The sequence below is a fragment of the Cnephaeus nilssonii genome (genome assembly GCF_951640355.1).
Source record: "Cnephaeus nilssonii genome assembly, chromosome: 15".
Taxonomy (NCBI): Eukaryota; Metazoa; Chordata; class Mammalia; order Chiroptera; family Vespertilionidae; genus Cnephaeus; species Cnephaeus nilssonii.
In genome coordinates this window covers 44,986,713-45,007,294 of record NC_137086.1, presented here as the reverse complement: position 1 = coordinate 45,007,294, position 20,582 = coordinate 44,986,713, and the positions used below count along the sequence as shown (strand labels likewise).

The window sequence follows — 20,582 nt, the reverse complement described above, 5'->3', positions numbered from 1 at the left end:
TACATTTGGTTTATTCCTTTCACAGCCTGCTGTTCCCATACCACGTGCGTGTGTTACTGGCTTGTCCCTGGAGTGGGTATGGAATGGGGGAGGCAGAGTGGGAGAGCCTAGGAGGACAGGACATTTCAGGCTGTACCTTTCAAGTTGGAGTAAAGTAGGGACCCCTTTTAAAAAGGAAATAACTTCTGTGGATCCATGAAAATGTACTTGTACATTTGTAGAGCCCCAGGGGGGCATCGAGTCCCAGTTTGAGAAACAATATCTTCATTAAGGTTTTAGCCCATAGAAATGTGTTCCGGTTTTGAATGATAACAACAGAAAAGTTTTTCCCTTGCAGCCGATAAAATAAAATTTTTAAAGATTACCATCAAAATGGAAGCACAAAGTTTAAAACTTTCCATAGAACCCACCTACCCCTAAGAATACATTCCAGACCCAGTTCTAGATGCGCTTGACTTAAGGGAGCCGCAAAGCCTGCTAACGAAGCCAGCAGCTGAGCGTGTTCCTGCCATTCTCCTGGGCTGTGAAGGTGGTAGAAGGACCCCTCCATCCTTCACTTCTTCCAGGCCAATGGGGCGCTGCCTGTGTGAGGCTCCACAACCTCACAGGGTCAGGGACAATGACCTGCAAAAGGAGAGCAAAACACGTCAGAACAGCCTGGTCCCTGTGGCTCAGAGACTGAGCGTTGACCCAGGAACCAGGAGGTCACAGTTCAATTCCCAGGCAGGGCCCATGCCCCAGTTGCAGGCTCGATCCCCAGTAGGGGGCTTATGGGAGGCAGCCGATTGATGATTCTCTCTCATCATTGATGTTTCTCGCTCTCCCTCTCCCTTCCTCTCTGAAATTAAAAACATTTATTTATTTATTTATTTATTTATTTATTTATTTATTTATTTATTTATTTTGGCCAGAATCTTTTTACCTGCACCATCTAGATAATTGTCTGAATCTCTCACTTCTCCTTGCTGTAGAGCACCTGACCACATGCGTTTTTCCTCTCTGAGTGTCCTGTATATTCTGCGAATCCATCCAGACAGCCCAGGCAGGGGTCCAGCTGGCCTGGCCACATAGGCCTAGTGGGAACTCCCGCTACACCAGACGGGGTCCATGCAGAATGTGGGGGCCTGGGCCGGGCCGGGGTGGTTAGATGTGGCAGGGCCTGAGCGTAAGGCAGGCTGTGCAGATGCAGAACTGACAGGAGACACCTTTAGTTCCTGCCTCCCGGAGTAACGGCCAGGATCCAGCAGGGCAGTGTACGTGGAGGAGCTTTGTACCACGAAATGGCAGTTCATTATAATGTTGTTAACTGATTGTATAGTATTCACAACAGGGAGCTATTACTCTCCCATCTTCAAATGGAGAAATCAAGGCCCAAAGGGCTGAGTGTGATGCAGCTGTAATCAGTGAAGCTGGGGTTTGAAAACAGGTCTGTTGACTCCGAAGCAGGAGGGTGCCCCTCCCGCCCCACCGCTGTCCTTTGTAAGACCGAGTGGCTCAGTCACCATATTCCACACAGGCTGCGAACGGCACCCTTCCAAGCAGCCGGTTGCCTTGTGGTGAAGGAATGGGTAGGTAGCGAATGAAATGCCTTAGCAGTTGGTTTGTTTATTCTTTCTCTCTCCATACCTCCCCTTCCCCCAATGGGAGTATAATTTTAGGAAGTCAATACTCTGCAACCAATCGATTTAAACTCAAGCAGAGCATAAATGGGGAATAGAACTATCAAGCTGTGGTGAGAACCAGGAAGAGCGATGCTTCCTGCCCTGGAGAGAATGCCTTTTCTGGCCCCGAGCGCCTCCGGAGAGGCCTGAGGAGCACGTGGACAGAAGCCGCTTTAGAAATGTGGTTGCATTTCCCCTTTCCTAGGCTGGTAATAACCGGAGCCGAGATCCAAGAGAAACACAATCAGCCAAGCCCAACCCGGCTGTGCGGTCCCTGGAGTCTGGTATCTTCATCTGTAGACGGAGAGATGGTTGTGGGACAACCAACTGCCTCCGTTTGCCTGGGATCCAGGGGTGTCCCAGGACAAGGGACGTGGGACCTGCACTGCTAAAGCCAGGTCAGTCCCAAGCAAACCGGGACTGTTGGGCACAGAAAGGTGCTGTGCATCACTAAATGCTATGGAACGCTGTACGTTACAGCCACCCGGTCCAGTAGCCCAGCACCTGGTGGGCTAAACCTCCCCTGGGCGGGAGGGAGGAGCAGAAAGAGGAGAGGGGTGCAGGGTGCAGTGAAGGGGATCACCGTGGGAGTACCATGGCCGTTTAGAAGTTTAGAAGGATTGAGCCCTTGGAGTGTTAGAAAGGCCGGGCTGGTGATGGTCATAAGGGAGGAAGGTGTCACTTGTTGGCAACAACAAAAATTGTGGTATCATTTCTTGGGTGACTGGTGTGTGCCGAGCACTGTGCCAACCTCACCACACACAGCATCTCATTGTCCTGCACAGTCCGGTGAGGGCAGTGGGGAAATTCCCGCTTTTTAGATGGGGAAACGAAGGCTCAGGGAGTGTAATGCCTTTGCCAAGATCCCACTGCTCGTAACGAACAGAGTCAGGAGTGGAGCCCAGATCTGGGCTGAGGAAGTATCGCGCGCGTAGAGAGAACCCTCTGGCACCCTGGGTGGTCTCTGGCATTGCTCGGAGGGTCCCGGTCACCCACAGCGCCTGGCGCGCGGTGTGCAGTGGCTGCCTGTGGTGCGGGAGGTGCTGGGCCCACAGCAGCCACCGTGCAGTGTGAGCTGTGGCGCCTGGGAGCCTCGGAGGGACCCAGCCGCTCATGGCCCTGCCTGCTGTGGAGCCTGCCACGGCAGGAGCTCCGTGATGGTGGGGTTTGCTTAGATTCTGCGCCTAAACACATGCCCCTGACCCTCTGCTGTTTTTTCAGCTTTAAAGCGACCATATTTGACCCTCGAGCTTCAGGTCTGAAAATGTGGGGGGTGAGACAGCCGGCAGGGCGGGGAGGGGGCGGCGGTCAGCAGACTGGGTTCTCCTCCAGGCTCCCCTCCCCGGGCCTGTTGGACCTTCTGTGCTGTAAACTGGGTCTTGGTTTCTTCGCCCGTGAAATGAAGGCTTTGGGCTGGGCAACTGCTAAGCTCCCTCCCAGCTCTAAGCCTTCGTGAATTCAGGCTTCAGCGCGCCTTGGAGCAGCAGCCGCGCGGTGACCTCTAATCAACCTTGGCGCATTCTAAGTGCTCAGAAAGCACTTGTTGGACTGAACCCAGGAGATTAGGAGTTTCTGGGCAGAGCAGTAATTCCCCGGTGGGGTTTGCCACGCACCCTGAGTGACCGGTTCCCACCGTCCGGGGACTCGCAGCAAACTCCTCCTGAGTGATGACATTTGGGACTTGTCTTAGAAGTAGCTGAAGAGGAGGAGAAGCATTTAAAGTTAGGAGGAGAGAAACTAGCACCAGGCGTGGTTGCTGTGAAATGTGAGGACCCCCCTCTCCCCCCATAAGCCTTCTCCCCAACAACCCCACCTCCATACCAGTGCTATGGGGCTGAGAGCCCTGCCCCGCCAGGCCACGCCAGCCAGCTCACCTGCGGCCAAGGCTCTTAAGGAGGCCCCGGGGAGTCTCAAGGCAAATCCTACCTCTGCCTTATAAAGGGGCCTGCGGAGAGGTGCCCGGCTCTCCTGGAGCCCCGGGCACTGTGGGAAGGGCTCATGGGGGAGGAGGAGGGGCAGTTCTGTCAGGCCCCTCAGAGCCCGTGGCTGCTGCCTTCTTGAGGTTCTGCTGCAGCCACGGAGCCCTTCTCTTCCAGGGCACCTAAGAGTCTCTCTCTCTCTCTCTCTCTCTCTCTCTCTCTCTCTCTCTCTCTCCCTCCCTCCATCTCTCTCTCACACGTACACACTTCTCTCATACTCACAGTATCTTTATTTTTCTTTCAATATAGTTTTTCTCTCTTACATACACTATCTCTCTCACACTTACTGCATCTCTCTTCTCTCTCACAACTAGTCCTCTCTCTCCAGCCTCCCAGTCACTCAGCCTCCCTTTTCCTTCTCTCTCTCCCCCCACCTCCCTCGCCCGCCTCTCCTCACCCCATGCCTCCCCTGGTGCTTCACTGGAAACAGAAGTGAGTTTGTTGTGCCCGGCCAGGAAGCGGACCTGTGGAGGCAGTGGTCGGGGTGGCAACAGCGGAAACAGGCTGGGGCCAGAGGCAGTGCCGACAGCCGGAGAGCCCAGCACTCAGCCACTCCAGGGAGCAGGTAATGCCCGGACAGGGCTCCTTCAGGGGTCCTCTCTCGGCCCTGTCTCGTCTCTCCAAGACTATTCCATTTATTTGCCTTCGTATCTGGCCTGGAAGGGAGAAAGGGGCTCCGGACTCAGGGAATTGTAGGCACTAAGATCCCAGGAGTGATATGTCCTCCTTTTCAGAGAACTGTGTGTGATCTGGTGTGTCTGGGTCAAGGTCATGTGGGGTCAGGGATGGCTGGGGTCTAGGGTATCTGGGTTCAAGTGTGGCTGGAGTCTGGCGTCAAGGATGGCTGGGGTGAAGGGCGGCTGGGGTTGAGGGCATCTGGTTGAGGGACATGACAGAAACTAGAAAAGACAGGTTAGGTCCAGATCACCAGGAATGTTTTGAGCCATGTCATAGACCCTACGCTTTGATAATCGAGAGCCATGGAAGGTTTTTCACCTAGAGAGTAACGTGACCAAAACTACGTTCTAGAAGAGTAGTTCTTGAAACTCTGATCACACGGAGAATTAGGGTGCTAGCCATCAGTCTTCTCCCAATTAAAAAAAAAAAAAAGTAAGATTATTTGTTCAATTGTTAGTTTTCCTTCTATAAAGTTTCCTTAAACCTCTGATGTCTACTACCAAGTGTCAGCTATTAAAAAGCCAATGGAAAAAAAAGTAAGTTTAAAGTAATGTAAAATAAAATAAATAAAATCTATTTAAATAAATGAGATCTATTGAACTAGATACAGATACACAAATAGTCTTTTCTGCTAGCAAAATTATTTCTAACTCATATGCACAATACTTCATGGTTCTCCGGAGTCTGCCATGTGAACAGGTTTGAAATGTTATAAAAGCAAACTCTGCTGCTACATAAGAGATGGAAGTGGATGGGGCACCCAGAAGCTGGGGGGCGGGGGGGAGTTAGGTGGCTAGTGCAGTGACTGGAATAGGAAATAATGGGAACCTGAACCAAGACTGTGGCAATGGGTGGGGAAAGAGGGAGCGAGATAAAAAATATCGAGGAAGCGAATGAACGAAGTCAGGGTCTGATCGGACCTGGATGGTGAAAGAGAAGGAGGCTTCTGGAGTGAGTCCAACATTTCTCAGCTGGATGGCTGGGTCGCTAGTGGTGTATTAATCAAACAGAGGAGGGCATGCGGACTCAAGGGTCCCAGGTTCGATTCCGGTCAAGGGCATGTACCTTAGTTGCGGGCACATACCCAGTAGGGAGTGTGCAGGAGGTAGCTGATTGATGTCTCTCTCTCATCGATGTTTCTGGCTCTCTATCCCTCTCCCTTCCTCTCTGTAAAAAATCAATTAAAAAATATATTTAAAAACAAACAAACAACAAAAAAAAAAAACAGAGGAGGGCAGGGTTGGGGTGTTGCAAGAAGGGATGCAGAGCTGTTTTGAATATGCTGAGGTTGACTTGACAATTCCCAGGTGGAGCAATCCAGTTGGCAGTGGGAGATGCTTGATACAGGCAGGGCCTGAAGACATGGGTGACCTGGGGAGAATCAGGGAAGAGAGACCGGGGAAGGATAAGGCAAAGGAGTCCTCAAAGAGATAGAAAAAAAATATCAAGAAAGTGTAGTGTTGTGAGAGCCAAGAGTAGCATTTCAGTTCAGAGGGAGTGGTCGGCACTACTGATGTCCCAGAGAAATAAGCCCAACCATAGCTTTATAGTCCTGTTGGTTTGATTGCTTTTATTAACTTACTGGTTCAAGGATAACAAGAGATAGAAACATCAATGATGAGAGAGAATCAGTGATTGGCTGCCTCCTGCACACCCCACATCGGGGATCGAGCTCGCAACCAGGGCCTGTGCCCACCTCAGCGTCTTTGAAACACTGGGGCACTCTTTCCTCAAACACACAGTGGCTCCTCCTTTTACATCACAATTCAAATACCCTCCTTAAAGAGGAAGTTTGATTCCGGTCAAGGGCATGTACCTTGGTTGTGGGCACATCCCCAGTGGGGGGTGTGCAGGAGGCAGCTGATCGATGTTTCTAACTCTCTATCCCTCTCCCTTCCTCTCTGTGAAAAATCAATAAAATATATTTACTAAAAAAAAAAAAAGAGGCCACTCTTGACCACGCTCTCTAACGTAGCTCCCAGTCATTTTATTTTATTTTTTTCAGAACACTTATCACTACCTGAAATAATTGTTTATGGGTTTGTTTATTGTCTGTCTCTGCCACTATTTAAGAGAGCAAGGACATGTGAGCCTTCTTCACAGCTTTGTTTTCCAGCACCTAGAACAATGCCTGGTGCATAATACACATTCATTAAATATTGAGAGAAAGGAAGGGAAGGAGGGAGGAAGGAAGGAAGGAAGGAAGGAAGGAAGGAAGGAAGGAAGGAAGGAAGGAAGGAAGGAAGGAAGGAAGAAGGAAGGAAGGAAGGAAGGGAGGAAGGAGGAAGGAAGAAGGAAGGAAGGAAGGAAGGGAGGAAGGAAGAAGGAAGGAAGAAGGAAGGAAGGAAGGAGGAAGGAAGGAAGGAAGGAGGAAGGAAGGAAGGAAGGAAGAAGGAAGGAAGGAAGGAAGGAAGGAAGGAAGGAAGGAAGGAAGGAAGGAAGGAAGGAAGGAAAAGAAGACAGGAGAAGCATGTCTGGGGAAGGGTACATGTTCAGTGTCGGAATGCCAACTTCTGAGGTTCTGGAGACTCATCTGAGAGATGACATCAGTGGGCAGTTGGAAAGCAGGAACAGGCTGCCATCTTGCCCATGTAGGAAGCTGGCCCACGTGGCTCACTGGTGAAGCACGTCCTTTTGCATGGCAGACTGCTCCTTCAAGGCCACTGTGGGAGGTGACTGGTTTGGGGCCCGGTGGGAAAGGGATCCCTCTGGGTTTGTTGCACTGAAGTTAGGCCATAGTTTTCCTCACTTCACTTTTCTATCCTGTTCTCCGTCCTTGCTGCTGGCCTGGCGCTGGCCATTTTCCATCCTTCATTGTCAGCCAAAAGACCCTGGATTTTGAATGCAGACTAAATCCTTTCATCTCTGTTCTTCCAAAGAATATCTCACCCACATCCAATTCACGGCGGCTTGAACCCAGCTTTGCCCAGAAGCTGGACCTAGTTTTACTTATTTAGGAAATATTTTCCCTTGTGCTTGGCTCCTGCACCATTTCAATTGGCCTTGCAGCCCTCTGTCTCCCACAGGGCACTTAGCAGACCCTGCTGTCTTCCGTTTGCAGGGTCTCCAGCTGCTGAGCAGCTCCAGGACATCCTGGGGGAGGAAGATGAGGCTCCCAACCCCACCCTCTTCACAGAGATGGACACTCTACAGCACGACGGAGACCAGATGGAGTGGAAGGAGTCAGCCAGGTGAGGAGGAGCCCAGGTGGTGGTGGTGGTGGGGGGTGGTGGTGGCCCACTGCAGTCTGCCTAGGCCCAGGCTGAGCTGGCTCTTCTGGTGGGAGGATGATTGACCAGTGGCACCTGGCAACTTGAGTTCTGCACGGCACTTTCTGGCCCATAAAGACCTTCCCATCTGCCTTCCTTGGTATCCAGAACTGGGTTGGACACTAAGGAGCAAACAAAGACTTATGACTTTGTCTTTATCCTCAAAGAAATGAAAATCCAAATGGGAAGATAGATCTGACACCCATGAGATCATGAGAGACAAATACAAGGGCATATATTATTTCATGTCAAATGGTTCAAACTAAATGCTACAGGAGAAGGAGAAGCACCAAGCCGGCCGGGGTAGACAGGAAGGGAGAGAATGTGTGCCAGGAAGAATCCAGGTGGTGCACTCCAGTGGGCTGCTGGAGCTTGGGGCAGGACAAGCAGAGTGAAGCTTGTGTGGGGAGCAGAGAGCTGTCTATGGGGCAGTAGAAGGAAGAGAAGAGCCAGAAGGCTGGAGGGGGGAACCACATGGTGAAGTCACGGGAGCCAAGGGAAGATCAGGGTGAGGAGTAGTGCTGGCCAAACCCTGGGACAGAGTGACCTCTGAACTGGACTGGTCAGCAGTGCCAAATGCTGCCAGGAACCCAAGGAGAAGGAAGGATATGGTAGGAGGCAGCAGGAGGGGCTGGTGAGAGGAGGAGGGAGCCTGGGAAGGAAGTTGAGAGACTCTGGGAGACAGACCATACCTGTTTCTTGACCTTCTTTCTTTCTCTTTATATATACCTATTAATTGATTTCAGAGAGGAAGGGAGAGGGAGAGAGAGAGAGATAGAAACATCAATGATGAGAGAGCATCATTGATCGGTTGCCTCCCACACATTCCCTACTGGGGTTCGAGCCCACAACCTGGGGGCATGTGCCCTTGACTGGAATAGAACCTGGGACCTTTCAGTCCACAGGCTGACTCTCTATCCACTGAGCCAAACCAGCTAGTCTTGACCGTTTTTTCAATGAGCATACCCCACCCCAAGGAAATTTTAATGTAAGCTAACTTTGTTAAATTAGAATTGACTTTATTTCTAATGAGAGAAATTGAATACTACTAAGAAATCAGATTTTGTCAGGTAGGGTTGAGCTTTGGAGTGCCACAAACCATTGTAACACCTAAAACGTTTTTGCTCCTCCAAGAACCAATGTTCACCCTGTCAGGGCTGACTTCTCCCGGTAGAGAATGCGTGGACCACCTGTGCCCAGGACTGGCTCTGCCAGGTGGCCGCCATGATGCCCAGAGCCTAGCAGCTGCTCCCAACCATGGCCTGGGTCCTTCCCTGCCCACCAACCTCATTCACCTGGGTAGTTGCTCTGCAGAGCAAAGAGAAAGGAATTTTAACATCCCCCAGCTCCAGTCTCTCCTGGAAGGAAGGCCATTGGGAGGACTAACAAGTCCTCGTTGGCCTCAGGGAAGGAAGGAATTCCTAGCCTCATGGCTGGGCCCCATCTCCATCTGGAAGCCACCAGGCCTCTTCTAATCAGCCCGTTCAGTGAGCCCTTATCATGTGCTAAACAGTTCACAGGCTCATCTCATTCCAGCTGCACAAGGACACTAAAGAAGGTGGGAACCATTATTATCTCCATTTTACAGATGAAGATGCTGCGGTTCAGAGGGGCAAATAGCTTGAAGGGTCAGAGTGTGCAGGTAGCTGATCTGGATTCCAGCCCAGGCCTGTCTGACTCCCCAACTTGAAGACTTAACACACTTTGTCATGCTTTCCTCATTTTGCCAGTCACCTCTCTCTCCTTCCTCAAACTTCCAGGAATTCTTGATGTCCATGGGAGGACATAAATATGGAGGCAATTCCACTGAATGGGAGATACATGGGGACAGCCACAGAACCTGGGAAGTCTATCCAGGTCTGACAAGAGTTGGGAGGACATTCAAATGACCAGGGCCCCGTCTGGGCTATTGTGGCTTAATGCCTCTGAGGGGCTAGTGCCTCCCTGAGCAGGTGCCTTTCTTGTTCAAGCGAACAAATAGAAAGAAGGAAAGTTGAGAATGGCCTTCTCAGGAGCCCAATTGGGGGAGGGTGCCTTCTCCCCACCATGGGCAAGGTCTGCATCCAGAACCCCTGGCAGTAACTCCCAGAACCAGACTTCCCTGAGGGCCTATCACACACACACACACACACACACACACACACACACACACACACACACGGCCCTTGCTGCTAAGGCCTCAGGGCCCTCAGAGACCCGATTGTCCATCCCCACAGACAGATTACCCACACATAGTCTCTCAGAGACCCGATTGCCCATCCCCGTAGGTAAAATACCCACTTTCCAGAGTCCACAGAGCATCCACACTACAGACCCTGCAATGAAATTGATAAATTGTAGATGGTGATGTTCCTAGAAGGAGGCTCCTCCTGAAATACAAAGGTGCCTGCCAGCCACCCTCTGCAAGCTGGTGCGTTTCCCACAAGGCAGGCTGCCTGAGGGCAGCATCGGAGGAGGCTCTGGGAGGGCCTCAGTAGAACTTCAAACTAATAGCGAGAGGCAAGTGGTGACTATAACTTAAAACGGTTGAACACAATTCCTGGCAGATCTGAGAGGCAGCAGCTGGAGGGACAACCTGGGGGCCGGAAGCAGTGGGAGGAGAGGAGCCAGGGCCTCCTTCCCCGGAGTCCCCTTCCTCCGCCCCAGCCCCCTCTAATCTTCTCTCCAGCTGGCCCCACCCGCTTTCCCGCTAACTATTGGGGGTGTGACCTGCAGGCTTCTAGAGAGGCCAAGGCAAGGGTTTGACCACTGGCCTCCAAGCCCACCTTGGCCCAGACAGCTGTGCTGGGGACTCCTTCGGGCACACTGGGATGGTAGAGGTGCTCGGGGCCAGGCCTGTTTGAGACCTGTCACCCCCCACAAAAGAACGGGGAGCATTTCCCTCAGCTGACAGGCTGGAGAAGTTCCTCAGGGAAGTCCGAGGTCTCAGAAGTTCCCAGAATCCCCAGATCAACAAATTCTAGTGGGTCCTGGGGCTCCTTGGAGTAACAGGAGAAAATGGTGGGGCGTGGGGCCACGCCTTACACAGACACGCAGGCCCTGAGAGGGTCCCTGCCCACGTCAAAGAGGATGGGGGAGGGGACCCTTTAACAAAAGTACTTAATTTGCTGCAGGAGTGTTTGCTTTATTGAGTTAGGAGATTAACAGTGGAAATCTCAAATCCGCAAGGAATTTTCCCGGCAGCGCTTTGTTGGGGGTTATTAGTTTGGGGGGATGTTTCGGGCCCTTGGAGAAGTCACCGTGGATGGATTTAAGTGGCTTTTTGAGCTCCTCTGGGCCTGGCCCCTCGGTGCATAATGGGGACTGTGTGTAGGCATCATTGCGAATGTGATCAATGCTGGTAGGTCAGGCTGTTCATGAGATAGATTTTTATGAACTCTGGCTCTTTAGCTTTCCCGGGAGGGAAACGCGGAGGCTGCTGGGACTGACCTTGCCTGGAGGGAGGGCTGTGCCAGGTGGGGTGTGGGCAGGCGACCCTCCCCGACAGCAAACAGTTCACCCAGAATTCCATCCTCTCCTAAGCCCAAGTCTGCCTGGGTACAAGGACCGGAAGGGAAGGAGAGTGACCTGAGCTGGAACCCGCCCAGAAGTGGAGGGCTCTTTGGTGTTACTCAGAAATGCCCAGAGCCGAGAGCCTTCCAAGAGCTCTAAAAGCCCATTTCAAATCCAGGCCGCCTCTGACCTCAACTCGGAGAGGACAGAAAGCATGAAATTGACAGACGTTTCCTCTGAGACACATAAGCTCTGAGAACGTGTGACCAGAAAAGGACAGAGAGAGGGGCCGGAGAAGTGGGTCAGCTTAGTTGGGTCAAACCAGATCCGGACATTTTCAAAAGCCCTGATTGGTTCTCGGCACGTAGGTGGGGATGCTCTCTCCCTCTGCGCCTGGAGGAAAAAGCCTGAGCTTCACCTCAGCTCTAAACTGCTCCTGCACAAGCTCTTGTAGGTTGCCCTCCTTCCATCACGATGCTCTTAGTCTGGGACAGAACGCACCCCAGCCCTCTGCTCTCACCACTCACCTGGGGTCCCCCTTTTGAGGCCAGAGCTGACCACTCCATGCATAAAGCAGAGGAGGAAGCTGAGAGCTCTTAGCACAGAAGTCAACACACCTCATCCATTCGTTCAGCTTATATGTACTAAGGGTTTACTACCTGTGGGCCCTGAGCCCGGAGCTGGAGATACAAAAATCAACACAGCAGATGCCATTCCTCCTCTCAGCCTAATGAGGCACAGAAGTGAACAGCGGGGCATTTGGTCTGGGGGTCCTCTGAAAGCACAGCGCAGTGGCACCTAAACAGACAAGGGGGGTCAAGGAGGAGAGGTGTTCCTCTCCTCTAGCCAGGAGAGGGTGCGGAAGGGGGAGAGGCCTGGAGCGGGGAAAGCAAGCACACAGAGGAAGGGGCACAAGGTCCCTGTGGCTGCACTCTAGAGCAGGGGCTGGGACAGCAGTGGCTGGCAGGTCCTAGGCAGGCCATGTTGTGGAGCTTGGACTTGATGCCTAGGCTGCAGAGGACCGCTGAAGGATTTGGGGAGGAAAGGGACGGGATTGTCTGTTTGAAAGAGATCAGTCAGGCAAGACCTGACTGATCTCTTTCAGGAGGCTGGTTCAGGTGAGACATGACAAGACCCTGAACCAAGATGTTGGAAGTGGGAATAAAGAAAGGGAGTGGATTGTAGACATATTTTTGGAGCAGATAGTTTAATATTATAGATCCTTTTGTTAAATGATATTTTTATTGATTTCAGAGAGTAAGGGAAGGGAGAGAGAGATAGAAACATCAATGATGAGAGAGAATCATTGATCGGCTGCCTCCTGCACGCCCCCTACTGGGGATCTGGGCCCACAACCTGGGCATGTGCCCTTGACTGGAATCGAACCCAGGACCCTTCAGTCCACAGGCCAACGCTCTATCCACTGAGCTAAACCAGCTAGGGCTATTATATATTCTTTTAAATACTTTATTTTTAGAGCAGTTTTAGCAGCAAAATTGAGCATAAAGTGCAGAGTTCCCATATGCCTCCTAGCCCCACACATGCATAGTATCCCCCATTATCAACCTCCTCCACGAGAAGGGTACATGTGTTACTATTGATGCACCTACACTAACACATCATCATCACCCAAAGTCCGCAGCCTACATTAGGATTACTCTTCTATGGGTTTGGACATATAATGACATGTAGCTACCATTATAGCATCATATAGTGTCACTACCCTAAAATCTGTGTTCTGCCTCATCATTCCTCTCCCCTCCTTAACGCTGGATCCTTTTTTTACTGAGTCTGAGATGTGTCTTAACAGGTAGAATTGACAGGATTTCATGACATGATGCATGGCATGGGGTGGGGGAGAAGGATAGTCAGGGAGATGGACACCCAGGTTTCCAGTTTGAGCTAGTGGGTAACTCATGGCAGCAATTCAGGAAGCCCACGAGCAGCAGGACGGTTCTGTTGTGTTGGGAATGTTGCTTTGTTTTGTTTTGGGGGTTGATGATGAGTTCCGTTTTGGACATGTTTGAGGACACTCCAAGTGCAGATGTCCTCCTGCAGACATGTAGCAGGTCACCGTGTAGACACAGAGGTCGGGAGTTCAGCCTCGAGATGGAAATCAGCCCCATGGGAAAGGCTGCCGTGGGCTTTCTGTGAAGTGAGGAGAGCGCACAGCACGGAGCCCCTAGGAACACTAACATCTCAGGGATGAGCAGAGGAAGCGGAACCCACAGAGGAGACTGAGCAGGCGCAGCTGGAGCCCGAGGGGAACCAGGGCGGGGAGACATTGAGATAGAGGAAGGGGCCAACAAGTGGGGGAAGAACTGAGGAGTATCCACAGGATGGAGAGAGTCTCGAGGGAAGGATGGGGGTAGAGGATGAAGAAGAGAGTCAGGAGGATGAAGGTGGGTTCAGTTGGACAGTTTTTCCAAGACGCTTGTCTGTGAGGGCAGGAGTTTGAGAAGTCTTTCAATGGGAACGTGGGGTCAAGGAGGCTTTTGTTTCTTGATTTTTGAGGATGTGAGCCTATTGAAGGCTGACAGAAAGGGCCCAGATGAAAGAAAGTGGTTTAAAGATGCAAGAGGCAGGGAAGGGCTGCTGGATGGAGGATGCGGGGCCCTGGGAGCAGGTTTTGGGGCTCCCACGGCCAAGAAGGCCCCCGCCTCTCCCCAGTGACAGGACTGAAGGAGAAGAGGGCAGGGCACCTGCAGTGAGGTTTGGGGGCTCCTAGCAGCGTTTAGAGAGTTCTGGGCTGGTGATTCCCAGACTGGTCTCTCGTTTAAAGAAGAGCGAGGTGTGGAGCGCTGACTGACGAGCTGCAGCTTGCCTGTCTTATTGCAGTGGACCACGCATGGAGACTTATGGTCAGAAGAAAGTTTTTAAAGACTTGATGCTTATCTACCAGCATCGTACTACTTGTCATTATCGAACTACTTGTCTAATTTATCAAGCTACTTTCATATCCAGGATCATACCCAGTCCTTCCCTCTCCCTCCACTAGTCAAACGCTGATACCCGATGCTTATGCTGGGCAAGCGGGAAGACGTCATTTTATACGAATCAGAACCTGGATCAAGTTCTAGGCAGAAGTGGGCAAGGTGCCCCCAGGCCTCAGAGGCCCCGGTTCCAGCCAGTGCTCCCATCTTGGAGCCGTGTGAACCCAGAATGGGGTTGTGCTAGGGCATTCGTTCCCCCAGAGGCTCAGTGATCACTCGCAGTTAGCACAGCTTGGGAAGGGCTTCAGGAGGCCTAACAGACCGGAGGGGCCACCTTCCAAGGGCCTGCAGTGAGGTCGGGGAAGCACCAGTCCACAGCCACGGAGACCGCCACGCAGTGATGCAAGGCCATCAAACGGTGGACCCGGCGCGGTAAGATCAGATGAGCCGGTCACTGAGTATGACAGGAAGGCTAGTTAAGTGAGGAGAGAGGGCAGGACTCTCCCTTGCCTGGCTGGAGCTCCTCAGAGCCCCTGGAGCCTGGTCATCAGGAGAGACCACCTCCCCCCATCAGAGGACATCCTTGCAGTTGTCAGGAGAGGAGAAACCCCACCGTCAGACCACCTTGCGAGCCAAGACCCAGTTGATTTATCCATATGTAGAGAAAATGTAGTCTAAATTGCATAGAATAATATCCATAACTAAATATATATTGTTAAACTTTTTATTGTGGAAAAGTTCAAACACAAAAAAGTAGAGAGAATTGTGTAATGAACCCCCATGTATCCATCACCCACCTTCGTGAATGGCTAGTGTTTATGATTAATATTCCACCACTATTTTTTGTTTGCTCTCAGGGATTTTGTTTTTGCCGGAACAGTTCTTAAAACATCTCAGCTGTTGTAAACATTTTAGCACAGGTCTTTATGAAATTACACTTCTTTTGTAAATACAATCACCATGCCATTACGGCTCCTAACATAATTGAGAGCGGTTCCTTGATAGGATGAGACATCCAGTCCAGATTCAAATTCTCCTTATGGTCTTAAAAATATCTTTTCACTGTTGCTGTGTACAACTTAGAATCAAAACAAGATCTACCGTATTTTCCGGCGTATAAGACGACTGGGCGTATAGAAGATTTTCCTGGGTTAAAAAGTCGTCTTATATGCCGGAAAATACGGTACACACTGGTGGGCGGTTGTGCCTCCTGTCTTGTCAGGATCAGAACTGCTAGACTCCAGAGATGCCGAGGACCGGTCCCCCTGAAAGCCCCCTGGCACGCGCTCTTTGTGCTAAGTCAGGAGCCCCCATCTGATCGGTCCAGCGCCAGCGACCACAGCCAAGCTCGTGTGCGCTGTCCGGCCCTGTGTGCGACGCCTGGGAGAGGAAAATGCCACAGTCACGGTCAGGCTGCGTGTTAACCGCAGGCCGCTCGGTTAACGTATGCAAAAGGAGGAAGCACCCGCAGAACACAGGGGGACCTCATGGTGCCCAGGACAGTCAGGTCTCTCCAGGGCTGGACTCAGGGCACCAGGCTGCCCTCTTTCTCTGCCTCTTTCTGGGCATCTCCGTTACCCTTCCGCGGCGGGCTTCTTCTGCCGGTCTCTGCCCTGGGCCATTCCGCCGCCTCCATGTTTGCATCTGCTCTACTCAGGGGATCATCCCAGACTTGCTGGCTGCTCCTCAATCCCAATCCCTCATTCTTCCAAGAGAATCTGATTTGCCCAACTTTGGTTGTCTCATCGCTGTGACCCGGATCAGAGTTTCAGGGAAGGAAGGGGAGGGCTGGCCATGGCCTGGGTACGCATCCCCCTGGACAGCAGCAGAGCCTGGGGGGAGGGGGGGGGATGCAAAACCGTCCACAAACTGTCCTAACCCCTGGAGGACCTTCAAGAAGAAATGGACAAGACAGAATAGTAGTAAGGAGTTTGAACATACATACTTATCTCATTCTAGATTATAGAAATGCAATTATTTTTATTTTATTTATTTAAATTAAAAATATTTTTATTGATTTCAGAGAGGAAGGGAGAGGGGGAGAGAGATAGAAACATCAAAGATGAGGGAGAATCATTGATCAGCTCCCTCCTGCATGCCCCCTATTGAGGCATGTGCCCTGAATCGAACTGTGACCTCCTGGTTCATAGGTCGATGCTCAACCACTGAGCCACACCGGCTGGGCTTGCCCCATACACTTTCTACCACGCTTGGTTTTAACTGAGCAGCAACTTCCTCTCGTTGTCTCGGTGACGGAGTTACTAGTCACCGGAAAGGCCTCCGTTCTGAGCCCCCCCTTTGTGTGACAGGGAACTGCTTACTGTGACCCTTCGAGGTTCTGTTCGGCTGCATCCCAGCTGGGAGCGAGTGTCCGGACACTGCCCGGCTCAGACAAAGTCCCTGGGGGGCCTTTCCAGCCGAGATTTTCTTTCCACTTGACCTGCTTCTCCTCTCTAATTCCCCACTTTTTGAAGCCAACTGTGGCATAAAGGTCACTTTGCAATGCGTTGCTTGGGATTATACATTAACCGCTCTTCAGGCTTCTGAGAGTTTAAACCTGGCTTTGGCCAGAGGCTTTTTAAAGAGCCCGTTCCTTTATTCATTCTGAAAAGGGATTAACCATTTTATTATGCAAAGTTCGAGTTTATGCAAATGTAGTATGTGGTAGAACGAACCCCCAGGTACCCATCACCCAGCATCAATGGTTACTGGCTGACTCCTGGGCGTCTGTGTCTCTAGCCCCACCCACTACCCCGGACCCACACACTAAATGCTGCTGACACAAACCCTGGGCACCATCATTCTATCTGTAAACATTTCAGTAGTGTCCTTAAAAGATAAGGCCTCTTTCTTTTCCAATTATTTTTTATTGTAGTAAGATGTTCTTATCATAAAATTTACCATCTTGACTATTTTTAAGTGTCTATATTAGTGGTATTAAGTGTATTCATAATGTTGTGTAACTATCACCATCCATCTCCATAGCTCTCTTTGCCTTATAAAACTGAAACTCTATACCCATTAATCACTAACTCCCACTCCCCCCTCCCTCCAGCCCCTGGAAACCACCGTTCTCCTTCCTGTCTCTATGATTTTGACACTTCTAAATGCCTCATGTAAGTGGAATCATACAGTACCAATATCTCTTCAAGACTCTGTTTTCAATTATTTGGGTAAAGACCTCTTTTTTTATTATTATTACAGTCATAAAAAAAGGAGGGTGGCAGGTTTGAGATGTGTGACAGTAGCACTGTCACGTCATTTTAATTTTATTTAATTTTAATTTAATTTAATTTTTTTTTTTTTTTGCGAGAGAGAGAGAGAGAGAACCATTGACTGGTTGCCTCTGGCATGCACCTCAACCACGGGTGGGGAGCAAACCCGAGACCCTTGGGTGTGTGGGCTGGCACGCTAACCACTGAACACACCAGCCAGGGCTGTCACATCATTTTTTAAAAATGACAGTAATTCCTTATTTTCATCAAATTATCCAGGTAGTGTCCATGTTCCCCAAATTATCTCATTTAAAAAAAAATATGATTAATCCACACATTGCATTTGGGAGATATATTTCTTACGTTATTTTTAACCTACAGGTTCCTCCTTCTTTATTATTCCCTTGCAGTTGTCGTTATTGCTAAAGGAATGCATCATTTGCCTTGTATGGTTTTCCGGCCTCTGGGTTTTGTTCATCGTGTCCCTGTGCTGGTGTTTAGCCGATTCCTCGGGCCCCTGTGTTTCCTCTAAAGTGATGGTTGGGTCCAGGCTTCTGAGTCCGTCTGACATGTTCACACGTGACTCTTTCATAGGCGGTGGTGTTTGCTTCCATCGGGAGGCAGCTCCTGCCTGGCTGACCTTGGCGTGTCCGTCTGCGACGATACTAGACTGTGGCCCTCGCTGCTGAGGTCATTCTGGGTATTCTAAAACACTCTTAAACCCCACAGGTGCTGGGCTGTCTTTTTCTCAGTCGTTTCCTCATAGCCAGACTTCACCCAACGTGATCAGTGAGGCCTTGCGACCCTCAAGCAGGAGGGCACCAGCATTTAGTGAGCTCTGCTCTGGGCAGGGGACGTTAGGGACCGCAGAGAAGAAACAGTCCTTGTCCTCAAGTAGCTTGATGTCTATTGGAGAGGCAGGTACAGATGCTTCTGAACTTACCATGGGGTCAAGTCCCAATAAATCCATATTGCAAGTCAAAAATATTGTAAGTCGAAAATGCATTTAACCTCCTGGGACATCACAGCTGAGCCTTGCCCACCTTAAATGTGCTCAGAACACTGACATGCCCACAGCAGGGCAGTTACCTCGAGGGTCATCTCATGAGCAAGTGCCTTCCTCTTCTTCTCACCAGAAGCAGGAGACACAAACGGGCACTTTGTGGACATGATGAGATGGGAAAACACAGAACATAATGTCCCCAAAATGCTGGCAACGCCGTACACAGTAAACGGGTTGTTTGCCCCGGTGATCACTTGGCTCGCAGGGAGCTGTGGATTGCTGCTGCTGCCCCGCATCATGAGAGTATCGTACGGGGCAGCATCGCTAGCCTGGGAAAAGACCGAAATTAAAAATGCCAAGTATGGTTTCTAGTGAATGCCTGTCACTTCTGCACCATTGTAAAATCAAAAACTCAAAAGTCAAACCATTGTGAGTCGGGACCATCTGTATGTACCAAACAACGGGAAAACGCGATCGACTGTAATTAATGGTTTTAGCCTCTGAGTTCCAGAAGTCAGAAGTCAGGGGTTTTACCTAGAACCACCTGCAGCAGAGTTGCCTGGGTCCCATCCAGATCTTCGGATGTGAGTTGGGCCATGATCTGACCTAGACTTGTAGATTTAAAAGCATTTTAGCTATGTTTATGTGCAACCAAGTTTAAGAATCGTCGTTCCAGGAGAGTGGTTCTTAAAGTGTGGTCCCCAGAGCAGCAGCAGCAGCACCAGGGAACTTGTTAGAAATGTCCACATTCTTGGCGTTCCCTCCCCTCCACCCCAGACCCATGGAATCAAGAAGCTGAAATCTGCATTTTCCCAAGGCTTTCAGATGACACTGATGCATACTTAAGGTCAAAAACCCTGTCCCAGGTGTTTGTTATAGGAGAAATAAAGGGGATGAGTGAGAGAGAGGCTTTTAGGAAAAGTGGCACTCTTGCCAGGCGATGGAGAAAGAAGGGATTAGATCTGGAAAACAAGGAAGAGGACATGCCACTGCATAGACCTATGATCCATGAAGGTGACCTGCCTGGGTGCTTGTTAGAAATGCAGAATCTTGGACCCCATCCTGGGCCTGCTAGATCAGAATACGCATTTTTAACAAGATTCCCAGGTGATTTGTAGGCACAGTAAGAAACAAAAGTGGCCCTGGCCAGTTTGCTCAGTGGTTAGAGAGGCAGCCTGTGGACCGAAGGGTCTCCGGTTTGATTCCCGGTCAAGGGCGTGTATCTGGGTTGCAGGTTCTCCCTGGCACTGGGCCACGTGTGGTGCATGCAGGAGGCAACCAATAGCTGTGTTTCTCTCACATGGATATCTCTCTCTCTCTCTCTCTCTCTCTCTCTCTCTCTCTCTCTCTCTTTCTCTCTCTCTCCCTCCCTCTCTTTTTCTCTCTCTCTCTCTGCTTCTCTCCCACCTCCCTTCCACTCTTTCTAAAAATCAATGGAGAAAATATCCTCAGGTGAGGATTAAAAAAAGAAACATGGCCATACTAGAAAAGAGGCTCTGGATTTCTGGTTCCACTCTTTCACCAGGTGTTCTCAGCGCCATCCTGAGGGACAGAGGCCACGTGCCCTCTGGTGTAAGGAGAATGGGACCCATGTGCCAGAGCGGCTTGCCTGCAGTGGGAACCCAGACAGGTCCAACTACCCCTCGCCACCCAGTTCTCTATGGTTGCAGAGCAAGGGCTCCTCAACCTCAGGGCGCAGTCAGGTAACCTAGGAGCTTCCGTGGCCAGGCCGCCCTCCTGATGGGCCACCATCCAGGCTGCAGTCTTTTCTAATCTCTCCAGGAAGTTCTAACGGGCAGCCAGCGTTGGAAACCTCTGTTGTAGGGATGGGGTCCTCCATGCGTCCATGTTCCACTCAAGGCCAGAGTGGGTCAGTGAGCTCTGTTTCTAGCCGTCACCATTAAAAACACAAAATTGATGTCTAAACAGAACCACCACTCACCCTCTTTTTCAAACTACAGAATAAAAATTTGGTTTTAGAAAAAGGAAAAAAGCAAACACAAAATCGAGTTCCAGTCCGCAGGCTTGCCGTTTCAACATCTTGATTCCCAACATAGTTGCAAGGAGAACTGGAGAGGTGTCCCTCCTGACGTCCTCGGGTATTTTTGAAGTCGTCCTGTGAATTTTTGGAAGTCAAGTTAGGGGTGCCAGCAGCAGAAACCTAGCTCTGGCATTTCCCCTGAACCCAGGAACGGGTAACTCGGCTTGTCTGCAGACGGCTCGGGCGGGTTGGTGCTCTCGTCTGTTTGTGTGTTGAACTCATGTTTGGTAGGTGCCTGACACTGTGGAGGTGGAGAGGGCTGACTGTCCTTGCTCTCTGGCGTTAATAAGAGGATGTTTCAAAGAAGAGGT

At 50.7% G+C, this 20,582-nt stretch overlaps 1 protein-coding gene across 2 annotated transcripts in view; it reads left to right on the top strand.

Moving 5' to 3' along the window:
* The window catches only part of SLC4A5 (solute carrier family 4 member 5), a gene marked incomplete at its 5' end in the record, with an annotated part of 67,948 nt that overhangs the window by 7,987 nt on the left and 39,379 nt on the right, over window positions 1-20,582 (top strand). For both annotated transcript variants that reach the window (XM_079792825.1, XM_079792826.1), the window contains one exon: window positions 7,380-7,509. In XM_079792825.1, the coding sequence (XP_079648951.1) occupies window positions 7,380-7,509 (130 nt within the window). The remainder of the gene's footprint in view (window positions 1-7,379; window positions 7,510-20,582) is intronic.